The following is a 25797-nucleotide window of genomic DNA, read 5'->3' as shown; positions in this document are numbered from 1 at the left end:
GCCTCAGGGCTGGAGGGGGGCGCAAGGTGGAAGTTTCGCCTAGGGCGTGAAACTTCCTTGCACCGGCCCTGAGTGTTGCCAATCTCAAATGTTCAAAAACCATGAATCAGGCTCACCAAAAATCATGAGATTGGTTTTTAAATCATTAGATTATTTAAAAATAACAGATTTGGGGTTCTTTTTATTTGCCTTCTGCTTTTAGAGCCTGGGGTCACATTTTGAATCTTTCTGCACAACCACAGGGACTAGAATTTCTTTTTCTTTAAGAATGAAGTCTGAAATAATCACATATCCACTTGACTCTAGGAGCTGGGGCTTTAAGGAAAACAATTATGAGACTCATGACAAAATCATGAGAGGTTTCAGAGTGGTAGCTGTGTTAGTCTGTATCAGCAAAAAGAACGAGGAGTAGTTGGTATGGCAACACCCATTTTTTCATGTTCTCTGTGTGTATATATATATATATATCTTCCTACTCTATTTTCCACTGTATGCATCTGATGAAGTGGGTTTTAGCCCAGGAAAGCTTATGCCCAAACAAATTTGTTAGTTTCTAAGGTGCCACAAGTACTCCAAAATCATGAGAGTTGGCAACACGGCTTTTACTTCTGTTTAAAGGCTAATTACTTTCCAGAAGGCTCTTCAACTCAATCGCTGTAGTGTTGTGTTTCAGTTCTCACAGGAGAATATTTAAAGCCAAACACCAAGAAAATTCTATATTTTAAAGTTGAGAAAAGAACTCAGACTTCTGAGGAATATCAGGGCCACTGCAGGCAGGAAAGGAAAATAAACAGGCACGGGAGCTCTGGGCAACTCTTCCTCTAGAAAGAAGGTTGGAGGGTCAAAGCTTCTAGTCCTTAATGTAGTAAAACCTCTATTGCCATCAGTTCCTCCATTCATAGATATAAACATCACCGTGAACATGTGATAACATGTGTGGTCAATAACTATACACTTCACACCTAAATATCTGAGCCATCTTATCCAGAGTTACACCGCTTATATGCACTGGCTTAGGGACTGGATTTTCTGGCATATTCTCAATAGTGCTGAGCACACAGATGGTGCACAGTGAATAATGCAAATCATGCCAATAATCATTGACTTTATGGACTCTGTGGATGCAGTTTCTGTTCTTTGTTCTGCAATTGGCCTGAATACAGCTGAAACCCTAAGAATTTGAGGCATAAACACATCTGATACTCATACAGCACTTTCTCATTCCTTCCTTTTCTCAAACTCAGAACAAAAAATGACTGAACAAAATGGTTTCCAGTTAAAATGTAAAATTACACAGCAGCCATTGCTGTTAGGGTGACCAGACGTCCCGGACAGTCCCGATTTTAGGGGACTCGTCCTGCGTCCCAACCTTACATTGGTCGGGACGCATCTTGTCCCGATATCGGGGGGACCGCGGCAAGCCGGCGCTGCCGGCACCACTCACCTCTTCCTCCTGGGCCCTGGGGCAGCGCCGGCGCAGCAGCGCCAGCCCGCCGGCCGGCAGGAGCCTGCAGAGTGCAGCCCTGCCCCAGGCACACAGTGGCGGCGAAAAGGTCTCTGCTCCGCTGCGTGCTGCAGCGGAGCGGGGCTTGTAGATGCCAGCAGCGGGCGGTGGGCAGAGAGCTCCCCCCGCCCCCCTCAACCCAACCCAACCCGCCCCGACCCGCGCGAGCGACGTGACCCTAGGAACCAGAGGCAGGGACCTGCCTGCTGGATGCTTCCTGGGAGCCGCTCCAGCAGGTAAGCACTGCTGGGACTCACCTGACCCCCTGGCAGGTCCCTCTGGGGGGACTCCTGGCCAAGCAGGTGTGAAACCTGGCGGCCAAAGGGGGGGACTCCCAGGGAGGGTTCGGGGCGAAGCTGTGGAGAAGGGAGCAGGGCGGGCTCGGGGAAGGGAGACCAGCACCAAGCCACTTGCCTTTCTCCCTGTCTGCACTGCAACAGATTTGGGTTTATCTTTATATTAAGGGGTAAATTCACATGCAAAATTTTCATTGAATTCAATAGGTGTTCCATGCATATAATGACACCTGGAGATGGCCCATAATTTACACACCGTTTTTTTGCTCTTCTCTGGACTTTCTCCACAATCTTTAACATATTTATCCTCACAACTCCCCTCTGAGGCAGGGAAGTGCTAATATCCCCATTTTACAGATAGCCTCTCTGTGCATCAGTTCCCTAAGGCCCAGATCCTCAAAGGTATTTAGGTGCTTAACTCCCATTAAAATCAATGGTAGTTAGGTGCTTATTTACCTTTGAGGATCTGAGCCTTAAGTGGCTTACCCAAGGTCTGTGATGGAGCAGGGAAGCTGGGTCTCCCAAGTCCTGTGCTAGCACCTTAACCACTGCACCCTCGTCTCTCTTTTATGTTTCATCCTAATCTCTGTCTCTCCATACTTTCATTGTCTGTCATTAATGTAATATTCTCCTAAACAAGACTGTAGTAGCGCAGTGCACTGAAGTAACTGCCACCTCTTTTTTTAACAACACACTCTCCGCTAATGATTTCTACAGGCGCCATGTCACTCTTCTCATCGAATGAAATGTTGCTCAGATTGATGAAAGGGCAACAGATATGTAATCTATTAATTTACAATACTTGGCTATGAAGGGCTAGATTGTGCCTTTATAACTCAGTCCTGAGTAGATACATAGAGCTGAAACACCCCTATGGGAGCTCAGCAAGGGATTTCACCATGGGGAGACACAATCCAACTGTGAACTTCCAGATAAGCCTGCTACCCCTAGTCCTGTGCTTAGCCTGCTCTAGTCCTCCTTCTTCTCTTCCTTTGAGGAGATTTATCTTCCTGGGGTGTGCACAGAGGGATCAGTCTCCGTGGTCCCTCAAATGCAGTGACTATGGCTGGCCATTGGCAGGGCTTCATTGGGGAAAGGTTTTGTGCCTCCACCAGCATCCCCCCACAAGGGCAAGTTGCAATCTGGTCTTAAGCAAAGCTGTTAATTGGACAAACTTGTGTTCAGTTACTGGTAATAGTTGAAGGCCTGATCCTGCAAATGCACATGTGAGTAACTTTACTCCTGTGAGTAGTCCCACTGAAAGTCAGTGGACCCACTCATGGTACTAAGCACTCTGCCCCTAGACTTTAGTCACTATAATGTCCTAAGTGGGCCATAAGCCTGAGCCTTCCAGAAAGGCACTCTAGGCTTTAGTGGCGAAAGGACTAGCTATTCTGTCTGGTTTTAGAACTAGAGGTCACCAAATTAAATGAATAGGCAGCAGGTTTAAAACAAACAAAAGGAAGTATTTCTTCACACAATCAATCTGTGGAACTCTTTGCCATAGGATGTTGTGAAGGTGAAGGCTAAAGAAAGGAAAGAATGAGACCAGCAGAATAAGGACAGTGCACTTCAAAAAAAGCAGACTTCAACAAACTCAGAATTTGTAGGGAAGAAAATGGGATGGGAGGAAATCTTAAGAGAAGTAGGAGTTCAGGAGAGCTGAGGGTTTCTCAAGGAGACACAATGGCAAACTATCCTGATGCACACAATGCACAGTCAACCTGTGGAACTCTTTGCCAGAGGATGTTGTGAAGGTCAAGACTATAACAGGGTTCAAAAAAGAACTAGATAAATTCATGCAGGATAGGTCCATCAATGGCTATTAGCCAGGATGGGCAGGGATGGTGTCTCTAGACTCTGTTTGCCAGAAGCTGGGAATGGGCAACAGGAGAAGGATCACTTGATGATTACCTGTTCTATTCATTCCCTCTGAAGTACCTGGCATTGGCCACTGTTGGAAGACAGGATACTGGGCTAGATGGACCTTTGGTCTGACCCAGTATGGTCATTCTTATGTTCTTTTCTCTGGCATAGCCCTGGTCTACATTTAAAATTTAGTTGGACTTAGATCTCTTAGAGGTGTGAATTTTTCACACCACATAGCGCTGTAATTAAGCCAACCTAGACCCTGGTGTAGACACGGCTAGGTCGACAGAAGAATTCTTCCAGTAACCTAGCTGCCACCACACTGGGAGGTGGTTTACTAGAGTGATGGAAAGCCCTCTTCCATTGATGTAGAAAGTGTCTACACTATGGTACTGCAGCAGCAGAGCTGCAGCTATGTAGCTGTAGCACCACTCCCGGCAGTGCTTACTTGAGGTGGCTCCCAGGAAGCGGCTGGCAGGTCCCTGAGGTAAGTGTCAGAGGCTGCATCCTCCTCTCCGGCAGAGTGTGTGCAGACCGATCCACCTTGCTCATGGCAGAGCCAAGGAAAGGAGGCACCTGCCTCTGCACATGCTGATTCTACACAGGGCAGGCTGGGGCTGAGCACTGCTAGGCTGCTGCCCAGCTCACTTACCCACATTAGCAAGCAGGGATTGCACCTGGCAGCATACATCTGCTTAATGTACAATCGGGACACCATTGTCCCGATATTCAGGTAAAATTTTGCATTCGGTAGCTTCCTAGGGCTCCCTCTCGCAGCTTCCTAGGGCCCCCTCTCATGGCTCTGTGCACCTGTGTCTGTCGTCATCCCCCCCGTCCCCCGTCCCCCGTCCCCCGTCCCCTCCGCTCGCCCAATGTGTCCTGATATTTCACTCTTGCGATCTGGTCACCCTAATTGCTGTACAACCCAGCATGGGGCAGAACTTGCCACCCCTTGGGAATTAAGTGATCTCTTCTCATCTGACTCTCATTCTCCATCCTTCCTGACCTCTGCGCTGCTTTACATGCTGTCAACCACAACATTCATCCCAACCTTCTGACCGTTTGCTGTAGTCTCAGAGAATTGGCCGCCTTGGTTTTGCTCCCATCTATCAGAGTCCTCTTTTTTTTGCAGTATATGAGGGGAGGGAGAGAGAGAGAGAGCGAGAGAGAGACTGGTCTCATCTGCTGGATAGGGAGCTAGTCCTGAAAGACCTAGGTTCTACTCCCCCCATGGACTTCCTGTTTGACCCCAGGCCAGTGCTTTAAGGACAGAATTTCAAAGATTTTTAGGCACCCTAAAGATGCAGCTAGATATCTAGTGGGGTTTACAAAGCACCAACCTTCTAAGTGCATTTGAAAATCTCACTAGGTGCCTAAATACCTTTGAAAATCTGGCTCTTAGTCTGTGTGTGCCTCCGTGCCCCATCTGTACAATGGGGATAACAGCACTGCTCTACCTCACCGAGGGGCTGGGAGGAGAAATAGGTTAGACATTGTGAGATGCAGCTTCAGATACTATGGTGATGGGGCCACATAAGTACCACAGGTAGAGTGGGAACTTCTCTATACACTGGTAGCCCTTCCCTGGGATTGACCCCTTCTTTTCACCTACGCCTCCAAATCTCCCCCTTTTCTGAATGCAACCTTGGCTCAGTGCATTGCTGTATTTTTTCTGAATCTCTCTCCTCCCCCCCCTTCTCTCTAAAACAACCCCTCCTACCTCTCCCCCCTCCAAGGAGGGATTCCTCTTTTACAGACTAAACTTCCATATCCTTAATTTAATCACCAGCCCTTTCTTATCTTAATCACTCTGCCTCTGTTTGTAAACAAAATACTGACTTCCTGCCCCAGGGGCACCGCTCCTCTGCAGAACTCACACTAATGCTGCAGATTTCACACTAATGCTGTGTGAGCTTCACCTGGGAGCTTGTATAACTGTATGAAACTCTGGGGGGGGGGCTCCAGCCCTCCCCTGCCTCCCCAATTGGTGACCCTGATTTCACACAGCACAGATTCCAATACAGCACCAGTAAATCATCAACCACTGAACACATCACTTACATTGGCAGCACAGGGAATGCGTCTGAAGGCCTGTATGGCAGCCAGGCGGATTTCAGTGGGGTTGCTTCTCAGGGATGCGCAAGAACTCAGGATAGGTGTTAGAGATGTTGCTGCCAGCCCTGCATTTCCAATTGCTTTTAACACTAGCTGCAGCTGAAAATACAAAGCAAGGCAAAATGGGAAACTGAGGTAATTGCTGCTAAAATCATTCCATCACCTGCACAAGATAGTTTATTACTTTTATATTATCACATTTTCTTTCAAAATAGTCTGCCTAAAACAGATCTCTGCTCACCATTTTATTGCCGCATGGAGAATTCTCAATCATGAACCACAAACATGAGCAGATCTTTAGAATGAACTGCAGAGAAAAATTGCTTGGACACAGGATGCAAAGATATCATTTCAGACAAATGGTTCAAACTGGAACGGGTACAGAGAAGGGCCACTAGGATGATCCGAGGAATGGAAAACCTTTCCTATGAAAGGAGACTCGAGGAGCTCGGTTTGTTTAGCCTAACCAAAAGAAGGCTGAGGGGGAATAGGATTGCTCTCTTTAAATATATCAAAAGGATAAATACCAGGGAGGGAGAGGAATTATTTCAGCTCAGTACTAATGTGGACACGAGAACAAATGGATATAAACTGGCCGTGGGGAAGTTTAGGCTTGAAATTAGATGAAGGTTTCTAACCGTCAGAGGGGTGAAATTTTGGAACAGCCTTCCGAGGGAAACGGTGGGGGCGAAAGACCTCTCTGGCTTCAAGATTAGGCTAGATAAGTTTATGGAGGGAATGGTTTGATGGGATAACGTGATTTTAGTTAATTAGGCAATAACGTGCCATCGCTGGTAAAATGAGGGTCCGGCTGGAGAATCTTGCCTGTATGCTTGGGGTTCTACTGATCGCCATATTTGGGGTCGGAAGGAATTTTCCTCCAGGGTAGATTGGCAGAGGCCCTGGAGGTTTTTCGCCTTCCTCCGCAGCATAGGGCAGGGGTCGCAAGCTGGAGGATTCTCTGCGACTTGAAGTCTTTAAATCACGATCTGGAGACTTCAACAGCTGAGTTAAGGGAAAGTGGGTGGGTCAGCTTTTGTGACCTGCATCATGCGGGAGGTCAGACTAGATGACCATATTGGTCCCTTCTGACCTTAAAGTCTATGAGTCTATGAGACTTCTGTATCATTGCTGTGTTCTTGCAAAATTTCAGAACAGCAAATACTGAGAGTGTCCTTGGAGATCGCCTGGAATCAATTGTTTAGATCAGAGAAGGTGATAGCAGAATATCTGCCAGGGGATCAGGCTGGATCACAACTCAAAAGATTTGCCGGCATAGCTACGTCAGTTCGGAATGTACAAAATTTGCACCCCTAAGTGCGATGTGCCAGCAAAAGCTAATGTAGTTACACTGGCAAAAGAGTCCATATGCTTATATCCAGGGGCGGTGCAAGGAAATTTCGCGCCCTAGGCGCCCTCTGGTGTTTGTCCTTCCCCAAGCACCAGCCGCCATGACTGGCTACCTTCCTCCTGACTTGAGAACTGCTCCTGGCTGCATGCATCTAGGGATGCCGGGGTGTCTTCCTCCTCCTCAACACCCTCGCTCCCGCTTTCTTCCTCCTCCTCCTCCTGCCTTGTTGAACTGGGCTCTGAAGTGTCCATGGTGGTCCTGGGAGTGGAGGTGGGGTCACCCCCAAGTATCGCGTCCAGCTCTTTGTAGAAACAGCAGGTCACGGGGGCAGCACCAGAGTGGCGGCTTGCCTCGCGGGCTTTCCAGTAGACATTCCGCAGTTCCTTCACTTTAACCCTGCATTGCAGGGCGTCCCGGTCATGGCCCCTTTCCATCATGTCCCTTGATATCTGCCCAAAGGTATCGTAATGCCTATGGCTGGAGCGCAGCTGGGACTGGACAGCTTCCTCCCCCAAACACTGATGAGATCCAGCACCTCGTCACTGCTCCATACTGGGGATCGCCTGGCGCGTGGAGGCATGGTCACCTGGAAAGATTCGCTGAGAGCACTCCACGCCTTGCTGAGCAAACAGGAAGGGGATTTTCAAAATTCCCAGCGAATTTAAAGGCGGGTCTGATGGTTGGTCACCTGAGGGCAGGGCAATAGAGTTCAAAGTGATGACCAGAGTGGCTAGAACAGGCATTGTGGGACACTTCTGGAGGCAAATCAGAGCGCATTAACAAACCAGGGCGTCCACACTGGCGCTGCGGTGCTCCAGCGGGGGCGCATCAAATGTTATTCCACTCACCGAGGTGGAGTACCAGGAGCGCTCTAGCCACGGAGTCCGGGCGCTCTACGTGCCTTGCCAGTGTGGACGTGTTGTGAGTTAGAGCGCACGAGGCTGCTTTAATGCACTCTAACTCGCAAGTGTAGCCATGCCCTTAGAGGGTTTGCCACTATAGGTCAATTGGCAAACCCTTCCTGGTGTAGACAAGATCGTACATACCCATAGTTTGCTCTTCTATAAACAATATAGCACTTTTTAAATGAAATTTGGTTTGGAACTGTGACGCTGCAAAAGTATCCAAAAGATACAGTGCATATTAATTTCAGTGTGAAGGCACAGACAATGGAACAAGTGGGGGAGGGGGGACAATTTTCAAATATATGAAAGCTATGTCTCAGTTTGATTATCTATAGATCAAAATGCTCCAGGGTAAAATGGTTAGTGGTAAAGGTTTGGGGTTCTGAATGCCATGGTTGATTAAGTCATTTACCACAATGTTACCACGGTCATTTCCTATACTAAGTATAGAGGAAACCGGAGGAATTTCAGAAACCAATGGACATAGTAACTGTTGGAAAATGATGACTTTTCAATAGCAAGCTCTATCCCTAGACTCCCTATACCCGTAAGTTCAACTCCTCATAGGCTGACCCACCTTGCATTGTTCTTAGCTAAACTGTGCTGTATATACACACACACACCGGTGTAGTTCAGGAGTAATTGCAGAGTTAAAATGTGTCAGAAACTGCTGTAACTGTGTGAGCTAAAGGAGACTCAGACCCTATTTAATGTAGGATGCTTATGATGAGGCTTGAGACATGAGATTCTTTCGATCGTGCATGGATATTAAAGATGACATGGCCATTTTAGTAGAACTGTCCTAAGCCAAAAATATCCTCTCCCCTGCACCCATTGCGCCATATTGTTGCTCAGCTGGTGCCTGGCCTGCCTCTCCTGAGGTGGCTGCATTTCAGTGGGTCTCAGAAATCAAGCCACTTTTATTTAGGTGCCTTGCTTTGTGTTTGAACATCTTGGCCAGATTCTGTACAGTCCTTTGGGATGCTTCAGGACTGTAAATGTAAATTATTATTTTCATGACAAGCTCATGCATGTAACATTAAGGAAAAAGCCCTTCCATTATTTGAATGGCCTTTTAAAAGAAACCCAGTTTTAGTCAGAAATGCATGTTGAAGAGATTAAGAGAAGTCTGGCTTACTCTCAGGAAATAGTTCCTAATGGTGAGAGCTATTAGACTGTGGAATAGTCCTCCAAGGGAAATGGTGGAAGCCCTATTGCCCGAGTTATTTAAAACCAGACTAGACACAGCACTAGAAGATACACAGTAGGGAGCAATTCTGCCTCTCCCTAGGAAAATGGACTCTGTAACCTCATACAACAGATTTTTCCTGCCTGTCTTTCCATCTGCCTTCTACGATTCTATTGCCCACAGGAGCAGTCAAAAAAGTTCAGGAATGACATTTTTATCTTAAAAACTCAATTGAAATTCCCATAAAATAAAACCTGGTGTTTAAATAACTGCTGTAACAGAACTGAGAGTGACAGATTGCTCAGATGATATGAAAGAAATAACTAAAACCAAGTGTGCTTTGCATATTGGGACCTTAAATTCTGGAAGGTGCAAAATACCTCGGCTAGCATAGCAGTTGGGGTCCTGCTACACTTACTAACTATCTGGTACACTGTCACTGTGGTCTCTAAGGGTGAGAAGGAAGGAGCTAACTGCTTATGAGGATGGTGAAACAGAAGGAAGATATTTCTTTAAAGGTGAAGTGCAGTTAAAATGAAGAATCCAGAAATATGGGCTGAATTGCTCCCAGTCCAACAGAGAAATCACACACAATCAACGAACACAATATCATTTCCCCTTTCCTTGGCAAGTCCTTCAACGTCATGCCAGTCAACTCCAGTCCTGCTGTGACTCCCCAGAGTGCACCATCCTATGATGTTACAGCTACCACTAACTGCATGAAGCCAATCAAAAGAAGGGACAGGTAAATTATTTCTCGTGTTATCTGTAGTTTTTAAAAGGTTTTTCATTTTATATCCAACAGCTTTTAAAATAATATGTTACAAATCAAATTTTAAAATCTGTAGAAAGGATTAAAAAAGATCCAACACACTTGTGCCTTTTTAGACAATTTTCTAAAAGGTTTTCTTGTCTGAATACCCACGAACATCCATGAAAGCAACTCTTTTCTGTCCAACAAGCCTCTTTTGGCCATATGTACTACCAAAGAATATAGCTGAAATGAGTAAAATAACATTTGCTTGTAGATTCAAAAGGTATCCAATATTTTCACTCCAGACTCCATTGCATGTCATTTTCATCGTACAGGTTCTTATTCTGATTGTGTCTAAAGGGAGAAAAAGGGAGGGATGGCTGTTTGAAACTTGTCTTCGGGGTTACTCCACGCTTGTCTAAATGACTGTTACCTGGCTGAGTCCTGATTCTTGCAAGGTGCAGTTTCCTCCCAAGTATCCTTCCAGAATACTTGTCACCATCTGTACTGCAGGCAGACGGTCACAGGCGCTGTTAGCTGAACAAAAGTGATGCACCAAAGCAGTTATTCCTAAGAAGACACTCTGACTTGCTCCTGGTGACTGCAGCAAAGGCTGTAAATCAAGACAAGAATGACAGGCTGCTTAAAAACTGTAAGCCTCCTATTTATTATAATACCCCAAGCACTCTGATGGCATGTACATCTTCACAGAGATTTACAAGCATTAATTAATTCATCCTTATACACTCTTATGAAGCCACAGAAAATAACTCCCACTTTCAAATACTGACTATTGTGTCTTTGAAAGGTTTTAATAAAAAAACATGCTGGGGAGACTCAGGGCATGTCTACACCCAGCCGCTAGTTCGGCGGCTGGGAATCGAAGTTCTGGGTTCGACTTATCGCGTCTTGTCTGGACGCGATAAGTCGAACCAGGAAGTGATCGCCGTCGACTGCGGTACTCCAGCTAGATGAGAGGAGTACCGCGGCGTCGACGGGAGAGCCTGCCTGCCGCGTGTGGACCGAGGTAAGTTCAAACTAAGGTACGTCGACTTCAGCTACGTTATTCACGTAGCTGAAGTTGCGTACCTTAGTTCGAATTGGGGGGTAAGTGTAGACCAAGCCTCAGAGGAAAACCCCAGATGATATGGAGAAAAATCTACCACTCTCATATGTTTAAGTGAAGACTGAATTAGTATGATCCTTAAGAGGACTCAAGGCCATTCTATAGTGAAATGCATTCCAAGACACTCCCAGTGCTTAGAACACTCACATTGTTTATGTTGCAAAATATACTACCTGTCCCCATAGGCTCTCCAAGTCAAGATTAAGCTATAGCAAATAGAAGCTTTTGATGCAAAGGTGCTGTACAGTGCATGGAGGAGATTAATACAAGTGGCCATTGTCCTCTCAACAGGGGAGTGCTTTAAATTAAGGATACCAGTGCAGTGAGAATGTAATTTAGATTGGCTATAACATTATCACCTACACTTTTATTGAGGTGTAGCAATAGTGCAGTATTTCACGAGTCACATTTTATATTAAGTTTCCACTGATAAATAGCTTATAAAAGATAATACAAGACTATAACAATTTATTAACCATTTATTAGTTTGTTATTGTGTCCAACAGGTTGTTTATAACCAGCAGCACCTACCACAATGGGGGTTCTGGTCTAGGACTAGGTGCTACAATAATACAAATAATAAATAAACAACCTAAAACACGTTAGATGGTTATATAAGCACATGCTAATTATGTCTGTAATATGCTTACAACACCTATAAATCATTTATTAGCCTTTTATAAAAGGAACCTAAATATAAAGTGTGACCCATATATCTTACAGGGCTTAATCCTGAAAACCACTACTCTAGTAATTCTATTGAATTCAGTGGGACCAGGACTAGTTGAGGCCAAAAGGATTGCAAGATTAGGCCTATGGTTATGCACAGTTTGCATCTGTTGTGACTTGTTTTCTTTTTACAGCACCCCCCTACTGAAATTTTCTCTTCCTGCCACTTTGGCAGCTGCTGTTTGTTTTTTATATGCAGCCAGCTCTGTAGGAGAGAGAGACACCATGAGTGCTCTCGTGTAGACCCTACTTTTGTTCTTTCTTGTAAAAGCAGTTATTATAAATAAATATGATAAATAAATGGTTGCTGTTTGTGTATACAAAATTGTAACAGGGCCCCTAGATGTGAATACATATAAATTAATGCCTGACAGAATGGTATGTTATTTTTCTCCTAGAAAACAACTGGAGTTTGCAGTTCAGCACAGACAATTTTAAAAAGTGCCCTCTAGTAGCAGGTCTCTGTTGCACTCACTGGCAATCAAGCAGTTTCTGATTGCTCTTTCTGTAATAAGAGATCAGCCAAGAACTTTTCAAACCTCTCCCAATTTAGCTTTCTAAATAGAAAGTTAAAAGTAGCAACATTGCAAACCCAGATCCAACCAGCACACTGAGAGCAGCTGTTAAGAATCCTGGGAGGAAAGGAGAGAAAGAGCAGCTGGGGAGAGTGGACAGAGGAAGAAGAAATGGAACAGGAAATGCATCTGGAGGGAGAAGAGCGGGGAGAAGGGCCAGAGGAAGCAAAAGACTGAAAAAAACTATAGCTGAGGGAGGGAGGGAGACTTTGCATAGAAAGTTATAGTCCTAGCATTCTAACGACACAAACAAATTCAGCCTCATCTCCTTATGAGGCCAGTGTGTAATGAATTTATGTGCATCTACCAGAGCTGTTCATTTTATGCACATCAGTCAATATTTTAACATACCATACAATAAATTTCACTATGAGCACTTGCATGAGTAAAGAGACACACATGTTTTCAGGAACAGAGCCCATGTGTTTATATGGGAACCTACTCTGAACTGTTTGCATTCCATAATCATTAACAGATTCTTTCCCAGTACACAAACTTGCCATGAATTGTAAACATTTCTCAACTACAGGCATTTTGGAGAAGAGGAGCACTGGAAGTTAAGTGGGTCCAAGGCACAAAATATGTTTCTATTTGTCCCATAAAGCTGTAGTCAAACCCCATATTTCCATACACCCTGAAGTAAACATGGTTTTGTTGAAAATCCCATAATTTAAGTGATGACCCAGAAGACTAAATGAGCTGGATATGAATTATCTCAACTAGGAATTCTGGAAAGCCTTCAAAGCTTTGGCAGCCGTCGCTTTATTATCCTGGCCTGTAATTGTTTGATAGGGAACAGCAAGTTGTGAGAATGATTCTTCATGAGTCTGACTAATCAGTGGGCCCTTTGCTGCCAAGCCAAATAGACCCATGCAGTTATTTTATTCTGTTTAAAAATAATTTGCAATTGCTGACTTTCCCTCAAAGTGATCTCAGGCTTTTCAAACACAGTAAGCTACAGAAGTAGCTATTAAGCTATCCCCACCTGAAATGGAACAGGACAACCTCAGGAAGAATGTACCAGGCCCAAGTGCTCACTCACTGGGCACAGATAAGTCAGAAAGTCACAATCCCCCTGCATAAACCCAGCAAGAAGATTCTGCTGTAAGTCAGGGCCGTTGCCTCCTGAACCATTAGGTTTCCCCACCCCATTAAAGGCAAGAAATAGAATTTCCCTCCTTCTTCCCTTCAATGGCTATGAGATACAACACACACACGGAGCCAGTTTCTAGGGTACCCCAACCAGGAGCAGCCTGTAATTTCTACACTTTGGTCTGATGCTGGCTGTGGGCAGAAGGATCCGTGCAACCTTTTCTTGTCTGCCTTCACATGCTCCATCTGGCCTTGATGTTGTTTTCTCACCAGAGTCTTTGGGATTCATTATAGCTGAAAACTGGAATAAGTCCAATGGGACTTTTGTGTACTGACTAAATGAGTCAGGAAAAAATGTCAACTAGCAAGAAATGTTAAGGGTATAACATGTCCCATTGCTTCCCTTCCTATGCCTGGTCCCCCGTTCACTCCAGAGGCTGTGGAAGAATGGCATTTTTCCACAGATAAGTTTGGGACATTTTGTACCTTGGTCCGAATTTGGTCTACTATGATTTGATCCAGCAGTCTTATTATTACCTTGTTTTCCAATCACTAAAAAAAAACAAATCACGAGTAATGAAACTAAGTGAGAATTGCCCAGTGTGCTGCAATAGCTCTCTCTCTCCTTTTTACAAACACCCACCCACCTCTATTCATGATCCCAGAGTAGAAATATTACAAGACAGGTTGCTCATTCCAGTCTGCACAGATGTAGGAAGTACTTGGAATCTTGCAAACACATTGCCAGTTTGCTCAATTTTTAGCTCAATCCTGAGCTCAATTTTGCATACCCAGGAAATTTGGATACTTCTTCAGAGAAGCACACAAACTGAACCAAATCCTTTGCGGCCCTCCCATCACTAAAAAAAAGCCCATTTACAGCAGTTTCAATAATAGCGTCCTGCAGAAAGTGAAGCCCAAAGAAGAGGGCACTGTGCAAATGTAAAAACCATAGAGCAGTAAAGCCCTTTAGGGTGTATGTAAAATTCCCTGTATCCTTTCCTCCAAATCTTGGAAAATGACACATGAAAGGTGACAAATGCCTTTCTGAGCTGAAATGCATGGCGTACATCATAATCCACAAAGGGACTGCATTACATATTACCTTAGGGGAAAACCACACTATAAAAATGTGAATACTCAGCACATATAATCAACTAACAAGTCAAAATCTGAAAAGCAGCTGTAGGCCTGGAATGTCTGTGGGTGTTAATTATAATACTCCTAAAAAGGTGCTGAATTAACAGCACTGGAGAATGAAGCCTCTATCCAAAAAACAGGGACAGCAGAACCTGTAATAGTATCAGCTTCCTCACACTGTCCTGCCTTTGAACCTCTACCTTGACCTGCAGAGAGCACCCTTGAAGGGCCAGTTCAGTCTCTTCCCTTCCATCTCTATGCTGCCCGTTCAAATCAAACCCCAGGAACTAAAGGCTGTTTGCACCCTCTGTTGGAGTCTTACATGAAATGAGCTGGTAGTTTCAGTCCACTCCCAGAACACATCACTAAAATCACCTCCAGAAGCAGAGTTTCATGTAAATCTGAGTGGGAGTGAGACTAATAGTCTAAATGGCAAGGCTAGGAATAAATATAATATATGCCTATCTCATAGAACTGGAAGGGACCCTGAAAGGTCATCAAGTCCAGCCCCCTTCCTTCACTAGCAGGACCAAGTGGTCCCCTCAAGGATTGAACTCACAAACCTGGATTTAACAGGCCAATGCTCAAACCACTGAGCTAACCCTCCCCCAGTTGGTTTTAATGATAAAATGAAAAACTGGTCTGCTCACAGCAAGAGAGTCGATCATGCCTGTGGTGGGCTCAGGAATGAATGACAATGACCAAAGGAAAGATTCCATTTTGTCCTCCTCCACTTCTTTTGCAACAATAATTTCTTTCATCAGGACAACACAGGCCTCTGTAGCACACGATGGGAGAGCATCTACTAGCGGCTGCCTGAAACACAACAGAAAAACGTCAAAACCTACATGAACTGAAGTACCTAAGAGTCAAAGAATATTTGCCTTCTGTCTTCCTGAGACTGAGGTTGCTTCAACGGAAATAAAAGCCCACTAAAACACTACGGGGCATATCCTGACCCTACAAAAGTCACTGGGAGGTTTGGCATGTATTTAAATGGGTGCAGCACTGTACCTCCTAGGCCAAGATTTTCAAATGTGACTAGTGAATCTGGGCATCCCAAGTTTTTGCGTCTCCTCAAGGGACTTGATTTTCAAGAAAGGACTCAGCGTCCCTCTCTCAAAAATAGATCCCTCTAAGATGTCTCAAATTGGGCACCTAAAGACTGAAATGTCTCAAATCTTAGTCATTTAAGTCTGCGGTTCAGAATTATGTCACTTGGGAAAACTGAAAAAAGACATTTGTATAGCAGAAGAAGAATGTCCACACAGGGAGCTATACTGGTGTAGCTATACTGGTATAATTGGTAAGAGTTTCCCATGTAGATAAAGCCTTAGACTGCTTTGGGCAGAAGATGACCAGCAGTTGTGATTTTTCTCTGAAGAATAATGTAGCTATTTGTCAGCATGAGAGAAATTAAGTGATTTAGGGTTTTTCTTATAACTAATGTAGAGTTAATGCCAATTTTTCATGTTTGTGTCAAGTGAAGCATGAACCATTGTTACAAATCCAGAGCAGCTGTACAGAAAATTTAGTCTAAGCTAGATAATATTTTGCCTGAAAGCACATTAAATGCCTGTTTCTATGCTTGCAGTTCTCAATATATTTACTTGTATTTGCTAGGAAAGCCCACATTGTTGGAAGGAGGAAGAAAAACAAGATTATAGGCCTGATCCCACTCTTACTGAAGTTGAGGGACAAACTAATTGACCACAATAGTGTAGGACTCAGCCTTATCAAAGATCCAAACCCTCAGATCTGAACCAGTCCCAATATCAGAGATGTTTGGACCTTGCTCTAAACATTGTGAGTGAGGCTCAACTCTAGATTTTATCAAGGAAATAATTTCCATCTAAAAGTTTCTTCAACCAAAACTGGGAAAGCATTTTCAACCACATTTTTGTGGACATTGGTTGAGGATTTTTTTAAGTCAGCTCTGGAAAGGCTAGAAAGGGATTTTTGACTTTCCGTGCATGCAGTCAGCATTGTTGGTGAAAGAACATTCCATTAGGAAGGATATAATTTTAGTGTTAAGTAAACTGGTTTGGATCAGTGAACAGACCAAAACTTTTGCAAAGAAAAAAAAAGAATCCAAAAGTTCTGTTCACTTCTAAAATTACTTTTCTTTTTCACCTTCCTCTGCTATTCTCATGGTATTTCTGGTAGGACTGAAGGGAGGAAGTGGCAGAAATCTCATAAGAAAACCTTTTTTTTATATAAGGTCTCTTCCAGACCAATTTTGCAGACTCAAAAGGTTTAATCATGTTGGGTTAAGCATCTATTTTGTACTTACCTTGAACTAGACCAAACCTCAGAATCTTTTAATGTGCCCACAACAATAATAATTTGACAATGTCCAAGGTTTCACCAAGGTAGGATTCTCCTTGCCCTGATTCCAACCAACACGTATGAATAATTTCCAGATCGTTTGATTTATACTAACTGAGGAGGAATAGCTGGACAAGATGCATAAAAATTGAAACAAAAATGATTTGTTTGGTCATGCAAAAATGCAGGGCCGGCTCTGGCTTTTTCGCCGCCCCAAGCACCAGCTTGGGTGCCTGGTGCCTGGAGCCGGCCCTGCAAAAATGTCAAGACTGAGCCAATGTTTTAGAAGCACACCACACAGAGAGAACTGAACAAAAATAGCTGGACTCCCAGTCTCTAGGGAAATCCTCATACACACACAGAAATAGCCCATCCTCCCCTCCACCAATCACGTTTCCTGACAATTGACACTGTTAATCTGGGAACAGACTACAGATGGATGTAAAACAAATTGAACACATCAGCTTTGGTGAACATCAATCAAGATTTGTTTCTCTAATGAAGCACATCAGGAGCAGCTGCCACTTTTAATTCATTCCACATTGGAAAGTTCATAACCTTCCCAGTGGGATTTTCCATATTTTTCCATTATGACCGGTGCCTAACAACATAAATCTTGATTTACATCCAGATGGTGGAAGCATGACCTGAGCTTCCCATTGGTATTGTTCCTGGAATGGCTGGAAAATTCTCTTTGCGAGGAAGTGGACAGAGAAGGCAACACTGAACACTGTGCTGGATCAATGACCAGCACTGACAGGGTGTTTCTAGTGGAAAAGGCTTTACACTGATACCATTAACAGTGGCCACTTTTATTATCAGCACTGGCATTAAATACCAAAACACATAAAATTGGGAACTGTAGAATATACACATAAAACACCCTTGAAACAGAAACAGAAAATCCTCTTCTATGTGCTCCCTCTTCCCATCCTATTTGAACTGTTTTCAATGGACTCATTTAGTGTATTTAATTCATTTGTATACACCCATTCCCTATAGACTTCTGGGCCAAATTCTTGCCTTCATTTACATTCATACAGCTGTGCTGACTTTGACTCTGTGGGCCTCAGCCTCTTTTAAACTCCGCTGGTGTAAGTCAGAATCAACACCACTAGAGGCAGTGGAGTTACACCAGTTTAATACTGATCAAGTTTGCAGATGACACAAAAATTGGGGGAGTGCTAAATAATGAAGAGGTCAGAGGTCACTGATTCAGAGTGAACTGGATCGCTTGGTAACCTGGGCGCAAGCAAACAATATGTGTTTTAATACAGCTAAGTGTAAATGTATTCATCTAGGAACAAAGAATGGAGGCCACGCTTACAGGATGGGGAACTCTACCCTGGGAAGCAGTGATTCTGAAGAAGATTTGCAGATTGTGGTAGATAATCAGCTGAACGTAAGCCCCCAGTGTGATGCTGTGGCTAAAAGGGCTAATGCGATCCTGGGATGCATGACAAGGGAATCTTGAGTAGGAGTAGAGAGATTATTTGATACTGTATTTGACACTGGTGCAAAATGCTGCTGAAATACTGTGTCCAGTTCTGGTGTCTACATTTCAAGAAGGATGTTAATATATTGGAGAGCATGAAGAGAAGAGCCATGAGAATGATTAAAGGATTAGAAAACATGCCTTATAGTGATGGACTCAAGGAGTTCAGTCTATCTAGCTTAACAAAGAGAAGGCTAAGGGATGACTTGATTAGTCTATAAGTACCCACCTAGGAAATAAATATTTAATAATGGACTCTGCAATCTGGCAGATAAAGGTAGAACACGATCCAGTGGCTGGAAGATGACACTAGACAAATTCAGACTGGAAATAAAGCATAAATTTTTAACAGTGAGAGTAATTAACCACTGAACAATTTACCCAGGGTCGTGGTGGATTCTCTATCACTGACCATTTTAAAATCAAGATTGGATGTTTTTCTAAAAGATCTGCTCTAGGAAGTTCTATGGCCTCTGTTATACAGGTCAGTTTAGATTATCACAATGGTCCCTTCTGGCCTTGGAAGAGAAGAGAATCAGACCTGCTAGGTGGCAAAATATAAGCAGGGGCTGTATAGTGTTCCACTCATAGGAGACACTACCATGTTTATCATTTATATTACAGCAGCATCTAAAGGCCCCAACAGAGATGGGGGCCCCATTGTTCAGGTCACTCCAAAAAACAAATTGTAAGAGACCTTCCCTGTCCCGAAGCACTTACAGTCTAAACAGACAAGTCACAAAGAATGGGAGAAAGGAAGCGTTGTTATCCCTGTTTTACAGATGGAGAACTGAGGCCCAGAGAGATCAAGGGACTTGACCAAGGAGTCCAGGGAGTCTGTAGAAAAGCTGGTCACAGAATCCAGATCTCCTGAATCCCAATCCAGCATCTTAACTACAAGACCGTTGATCCAGTCTCAAAGAACATCTCAAAACACATAACTGTGAACCCAAGGCAGGGCTTTGCCACTGGCGGTTTGAGAAACTTATTTCAAATATGAGCCAGCAGATTCCTTTCTTTTGGAGAGCTATGCAAGTCTTCTTGTGCACTTATCACTATATTCTGTCACAGAAATCACCTGGCTTTGTGAGAAGTGGGTCTTGGAATTGCTTGAAGACACTGATACATACCTTGGAAAGTTATCGAGATACATGCTTGAAGGGGAACATCATCTTTCTGTCATTGAAATGAGAGACCCACAGTAGAGCAGAGCAGAACGTAACAACTATTTTGGCGTAGGATCTGATCAAAATAAAGGTAAAGGAAATACATTTCTTTACCATAAAAGAATACAGCTGTTCACTGTTAAAGGGGTCTTACCAGTTGTCCCTGCATTTAAACGAAGATCTACGCCAAAGGCCTATTAAAGCATCAGCAGAAAGACTTCGAAGCTCAAACACCAGAGTCATGAAGAGGTCTGCAGTCTAGAAATAGAGGATAGTACAGGTTATATCAGGGATAGGCAACCTATGGCACGCGTGCCAAAGGCGGCATGCAAGCTGATTTTCAGTGGCACTCACACTGCCTGGGTCCTGGCCACCGGTCTGGGGGCCTCTGCATTACAATTTAATTTTAAATGAAGCTTCTTAAACATTTTAAAAACCTTATTTACTTTACATACAACAATAGTTTAGTTATATATTAAAGATATAGAAAGAGACCTTCTAAAAACGTTAAAATGTATTACTGGCACGCGAAACCTTAAATTGGAGTGAATAAATGAAGACTCGGCACACCACTTCTGAAAGCTTGCTGACCCCTGAGTTATATAATAGTTATAGGTTTCAGAGTAGCAGCCATTTTAGTCTGTATCCGCAAAAAGAACAGGAGTACTTGTGGCACCTTAGAGACTAACAAATTTATTAGAGCATAAGCTTTTGTGGGCTACAACCCACTTCTTCGGATGCATATAGAGTGAAACATTGTAGCCCACGAAAGCTTATGCTCTAATAAATTTGTTAGTCTCTAAGGTGCCACAAGTACTCCTGTTCTTTTTGATAATAGTTATAGAGGAAGCATGGGTCAGTGGATAGGTGCACTAGAGTAGGACTTGCTCAACCACTGAGCCTGCAGTGTAATCTTTGGCCACCCCTGTTCTGTGTTTCTGCCTCTCCTTTGGTCTGTCTTTTCTATTCAGATTGTAATCTCTTCAGGAAAGAGACTGTCTCTAACTGTCTGCACAGTCCCTATCACAGGGGTGGGCAAACTTTTTGGCCTGAGGGCCACATCGGGGTTCCGAAACTGTATGGAGGGCCAGGTAGGGAAGGCTGTGCCTCCCCAAACAGCCTGGCTCCCACCCCCTATCCACCCCCCTATCCACCCCCTCCCACTTCCCGCCCCCTGACTGCCCCCCTCAGAGCTCCCAAACCATCCAAACCCCCTGCTCCTTGTCCCCTGACCATCCCCTCCTGAAACCCCCCACCCCTAACCGCCCCCCCTGGGACCCCACCCCCTATCCAACCCCTCTGCTCCCTGTCCCCTGACTGCCCCGACCCCTATCCACACCCCCGCCCCCTGACAGGTCCCCCGGGACCTCCACGCCTATCCAACCCCCCTTGTTCCCCGCCCCCTGACTGCCCCCGCAGAACCTCCGCCCCATCCAACCGCCCCCTGCTCCCTGTCCCCTGACTGCCCCCCCAGGACCCACTGCCCCTTATCCAATCCCCCTGCTCCCCGCCCCTTTACTATGCCGCTCAGAGCACCAGGACTGGCAGCTGTGCCACCCAGCCGGAGCCAGCCACGCCACCATGTTGCCAGGCAGGAGCTCGCAGCCCCACCTCCCAGAGCACTAGTGGCACAGCGAGCTGAGACTGCAGGAGAGGGGTTGGGGGCTAGCCTCCCCGGCCAGGAGCTCAAGGACCAGGCAGGATGGTCCCCTGGGCCGGATATGGCCCACGGGCCGTAGTTTGCCCACCTCTGCCCTACCACAATGGGGTCCCAATCTTAGTTAGGTGCCTTAAGGCACTACCGCAATACAAATCAATGACAGTGTGACTGGGTATAATTTGGAGCAGGGACCATCTTTTTGTTCTGCATCTGAATGGCACTTGTTTGCTGTGTTCTTACATACGTTTTGGTTCCAGGATATTAGAGAGACAAGATGGGTGAGGTAATATCTTTTATTGGACAAATTTCTGTTGGTGGGAGAGACAAGCTTTCGAGCTACACAGAGCTCTTACACACAGCACCTACACCTCGCACACAGCACCCTGCACAATGGGGTGCTGCTGCATGACTGGGGTTCCTAGGCATTACCACAATACAAGCAACACAATAACAAAGTATAATATTATATGATGCGTAGCACTTATGCAAAACATCGTTTATCTTAGTGATTTATTAATGAGTTACGTCTCCCCTCTGTGAAGTAACGTACACAAAGCTGAGAGAATTTATTTCATGTCAATTTATTTAAAAACATGAAAATTTGGGCCTAAATTGAACAGTGCCTCTTTTAGTATTTAGTTCGTTGCCACATCAATGTACATGTAGCTGGAGGAAACTAATGCTGATTTGGAACTAAATCAAGTGTTCCAGTTCTAAGAAGGCACTGAAAAGCAGAGCGACTGTACTAGACTGTGCAAGTCCATGATGCACTGATAAAGAGTAAAGAGCTGCTCTTCCCAAACCCTTTTGGATGTACACTGCACTACTAGTGCTAATTTTCATTCTCTAAATCCTGATGTTGGAAAGATTAACTAAACAAGCAGATCTTTTGCAGTGGGCCAGTTTTTGCAGACTGCCATCTCTCCCAGGAATGGTCATAGTTAAAGCTCCGTGTTTGTCACGAAGGTCACGGATTCTGTGACTTTCCGAGACCTACTTGACTTCTGCAGCACTGGTGCGCCTGGCCCAGGGACAGGGCCGGCTCCAGCTTTTTTGCCGCCCCAAACAGTGAAGCGGGAAAAAAAAGAAAAAGAAAGCCTTGATCGGCGGCACTTCGGCGGCAGCTCTACTGCACCGCTTCATTCTTCGGCGGCGGGTCCTTCGCTCCGAGAGGGACTGAGGGACCCGCCGCCAAAGACCCGGACGTGCTGCCCCTTTCCATTTGCCGCCCCAAGCACCTGCTTTCTTCTCTGGTGCCTGGAGCCGGCCCTGCCCGGGGGCCACCTGAGCAGCTCAGGCAGCCCCTGGGCCAGGCACACTGGCCGCTGCTCAGGCAGTCTCGGGCGCCCCCACCCCTGAGCAGGAGTAGTTTGGGTGTAGGGGGCTCAGGGCTGAGGCCTAGGGCGGTGCTTACCTGGGGGGGGGGGCTCCCCGTAAGGGCAACAGCAACTCCCCTCCTTCAGCTCCTACCTCCACATGCTGCATTCGCCCGCAGGCACCGCCCCTGTAGCTCCCATTAGCTGCGGTTCCCAGCCAATGGGAGCTGAAGAACCAGGGCTTAGGGCGGAGCGGAGGCAGCACATGGAGCAAGGAGCTGGGTCGCCGCTTCCCAGGAACTGGGTAGGGAGCCTGCCCCAGCCCCACCACCCGCGTCACCCCCTTGGGCTGCAATGCCCCCCCCAGCACCCGCAGCGCCCCTGGGCTGTGACTCCCCTCCCCCCCAAGCACCCACGGTGCCCCCAGGACCACCCTCCTGAGCCATGCCACCCACCCACCCCCAAGTTTTAGTCAGGGTAAAAGTCATGGACAGGTCACGGGCCGTGAATTTTTGCTTACTGCCTGTGACCTGTCCATGACTTTTACTAAAAATACCCATAACTAAAACATAGCCTTAGTCATAGAATCTTGTATCTAATTATGGGCTTGTGTGTTGCTCGTCTGGCATCTATTTCTTGACCATAGTTTCTTTCCCCAGTCAGGTGCCTCCTTCAGAATGTGGCGAGTTCTACTCTTAAGACATTTTCCAGGTAAAGTTTTTGAGTCCTCTTCATGCCATGCTTACTCCTGATGAGACATATTTTGGAATCTACCTGCTTATCTTGGCCAATATTCAACTGTGATATTTTAAGATGGATACATTTGGAGAAAAGCAAATGTTTCTCTGTCGTTCTCATGGTCACTTGCAGAGCTTGTCAAATTTTCTTTTGATGGAACACTTTTCCATCAGAAAATACCATGTCTTCAAATCAAATCTTTCCAGGGGAACATCTCAATTTTGATTAAATTTAGTTTAGAAAAACATCTAAAAATTAAATTTCCTGCAAATTGGAAATTCTGGTTCCTGTACAGTTCTGGTCACTGATTTTTGTGTAGAGTTTTACTATGGAAACTCACAAGTGATTGATTGTCTCCTTTTTTAATGGAGGCCTTTTCCCTGAAACAAATAGCTGTGGTAGCTTCTCTTTTCATCTGGTTACCGGAGCTGGTCCCCCTTTTTTATATCAGTACCACTGTCACATACAAATGCTCCAAGCTAGAAATCACTAAAACAAATCCTCAAAGACTACACAACTGTGAAAGTAATGAAAACTGTGCATCAAGAAATCACATTAAACAAACATAGGTCTGTATTCTCCACATATTGCACACAGCTCACTTAATGTAAATAGAGTCATGCATGCTCAGCAAAGACAGTGTGCTTTTGATTTTTATACAGGAGTCTTATCTATCCAAACCCCAATTATCTGAAACTTCCTATTATCCACATACAGACTGTCCTCTGGTGGGAAGGGAATTACTTACCAAATAACACCCTATTTATTCCAAGTATTTTTGATCTCCTGTAGGATTAGGATGATATTTTATTACACCTGGAGACTTGTGTGTTTCTTTTAACATATCATACATTTTAAGGTGTCCAAGCTTTAGTTGGTGTTGCACTTTAATTGGATTAATTTAAATTATTCATTTCAGATTTGAAAGGCTGTAAAGTAAAAATATTATTCTTACCAAAAGACATCACTATGGGTCATATATATATATATATATATATACATATATATATATATATATATATACACACACACACACACACACACGAGAGAGAGAGAGAGAGCGCAAGCGCACGCGTGCGCATGGTTTAATTCTGCCAGATCACAGCTCCAAAGAACAGGGGGCAGACCTAATTTGGCTCCCTAACTTCTAGCTGTCCTGAAATTTCCTGTGATCCTGTACACTTGCAGTGGGTTTCTAAACAGAACTGCCTCCTCAGTAAACAGCCTGATCATTTACAGGTTTCTTACTATTTATGTGGAAAATGAGAGCTCCAAAACTGCTTCCAAGAGCAACGAGAACTTGGTATAATCCCGTGCCAGAATTAGATCTTCATTAAAGCCTGCCAGGAGGTTTTCATTAAAAAGAAGCTGGCACTATGTAAGTAGATGGAGTAATCTCTTACCATATCCATTTTTTTTAAAATACTTTCACAGATCCGTGTGTGTATTACTCTTTATGTTTTTGTTCTAATTGGACTTTGCTCAGCAATAGCACATTAATCTAACCAAAATAAAATACACCAAAAAAGAAAAGAACAAGATAATTCCAGCATTATCTTTACAGGCACCTTCAAAAATGAAACCACCAAACCCTGAACATTATAAACTTAGGAGAGTCATTGATATCCTGTATCTGGCAAAACATCCAGACAAGTATACTTAATAGACTTCTTCCAAAGCATTGGTAAAAATCGGTGTCAGAACGTTTACTGTACAAGCAATGGGCGTGAGTGCAATAACTCTGTAGCTACTCACGCGAGTAGCCTCGCTGAAGTCAATAGGAGCACTTGTGTGAGTAACTGCTGAGCACTTGTGTGAGTAAGGGGTTCACAAATTGGCCTTATGCATCTAACAGTCTTGGTGCTGTAGCTACAAAACGTCAATAGGACTCAAGCACTTAAGTTATTTGCTGAATACAGATGGACTTACACACAATGCTTAAATGCTCTCCTGAACTGGGTCATGTGAGCAGCCATTTTCTATTCTCAGAGGTGCTGCAGTCAGTGCGAAGGAGATACACCCGTCCACACACACTGTGCTCTCTTTTTTCCAAGCTTTATTGTGTCTCTTCCTTGTTGCTGTTTCCTTTAATCTAATAATAGTCATTTTAGACTGAATAATACACTTATTTTGCTCTTTGTAAAGGGACACAACAAGTAATAGGTAACATTTATAAATCCTGTTGGAGTTTAAACTCCACTGTCCTTCTATAGGACTGTGTTTCCTAAGTCTTTGAGACACTTTTGAAACTTTTACCCAGTTTCAATTCTAAACTAATGCAAAAACTAAAGGATCTGATCCAAAGCCCATTGAACTCAATGGAAAAATTGCCACAGATTTCAATGGACTTTGGATCAGGGCCTAAGACCTAGGAGTTGTGACTTTCCTTCTGTCTTTAATATCAGTATCTCACTTGCTTCATTTTAACTACATGTACTAGATAGGCCCC

The 25797-nt window shown here is 44.5% G+C and overlaps 1 protein-coding gene across 1 annotated transcript in view; it reads right to left on the bottom strand.

The window, feature by feature from the left end:
* The window catches only part of LOC112120836, a 179728-nt gene that overhangs the window by 125066 nt on the left and 28865 nt on the right, over positions 1-25797 (bottom strand). Inside the window, exons 9-12 of the mRNA XM_029911283.1 lie at positions 19789-19892; positions 15296-15461; positions 10417-10596; positions 5731-5883 (exon numbers count right to left, since the gene is read on the bottom strand). Of these exons, the coding sequence (XP_029767143.1) occupies positions 5731-5883; positions 10417-10596; positions 15296-15461; positions 19789-19892 (603 nt within the window). The remainder of the gene's footprint in view (positions 1-5730; positions 5884-10416; positions 10597-15295; positions 15462-19788; positions 19893-25797) is intronic.

Source organism: Terrapene carolina, unplaced genomic scaffold (genome assembly GCF_002925995.2).
Source record: "Terrapene carolina triunguis isolate 2854851 unplaced genomic scaffold, T_m_triunguis-2.0 Scaffold93, whole genome shotgun sequence".
Classification (NCBI taxonomy): Eukaryota; Metazoa; Chordata; order Testudines; family Emydidae; genus Terrapene; species Terrapene triunguis.
The sequence above is the reverse complement of the archived record's forward strand: the minus strand, read 5'-3'. Positions and strand labels throughout refer to the sequence as shown.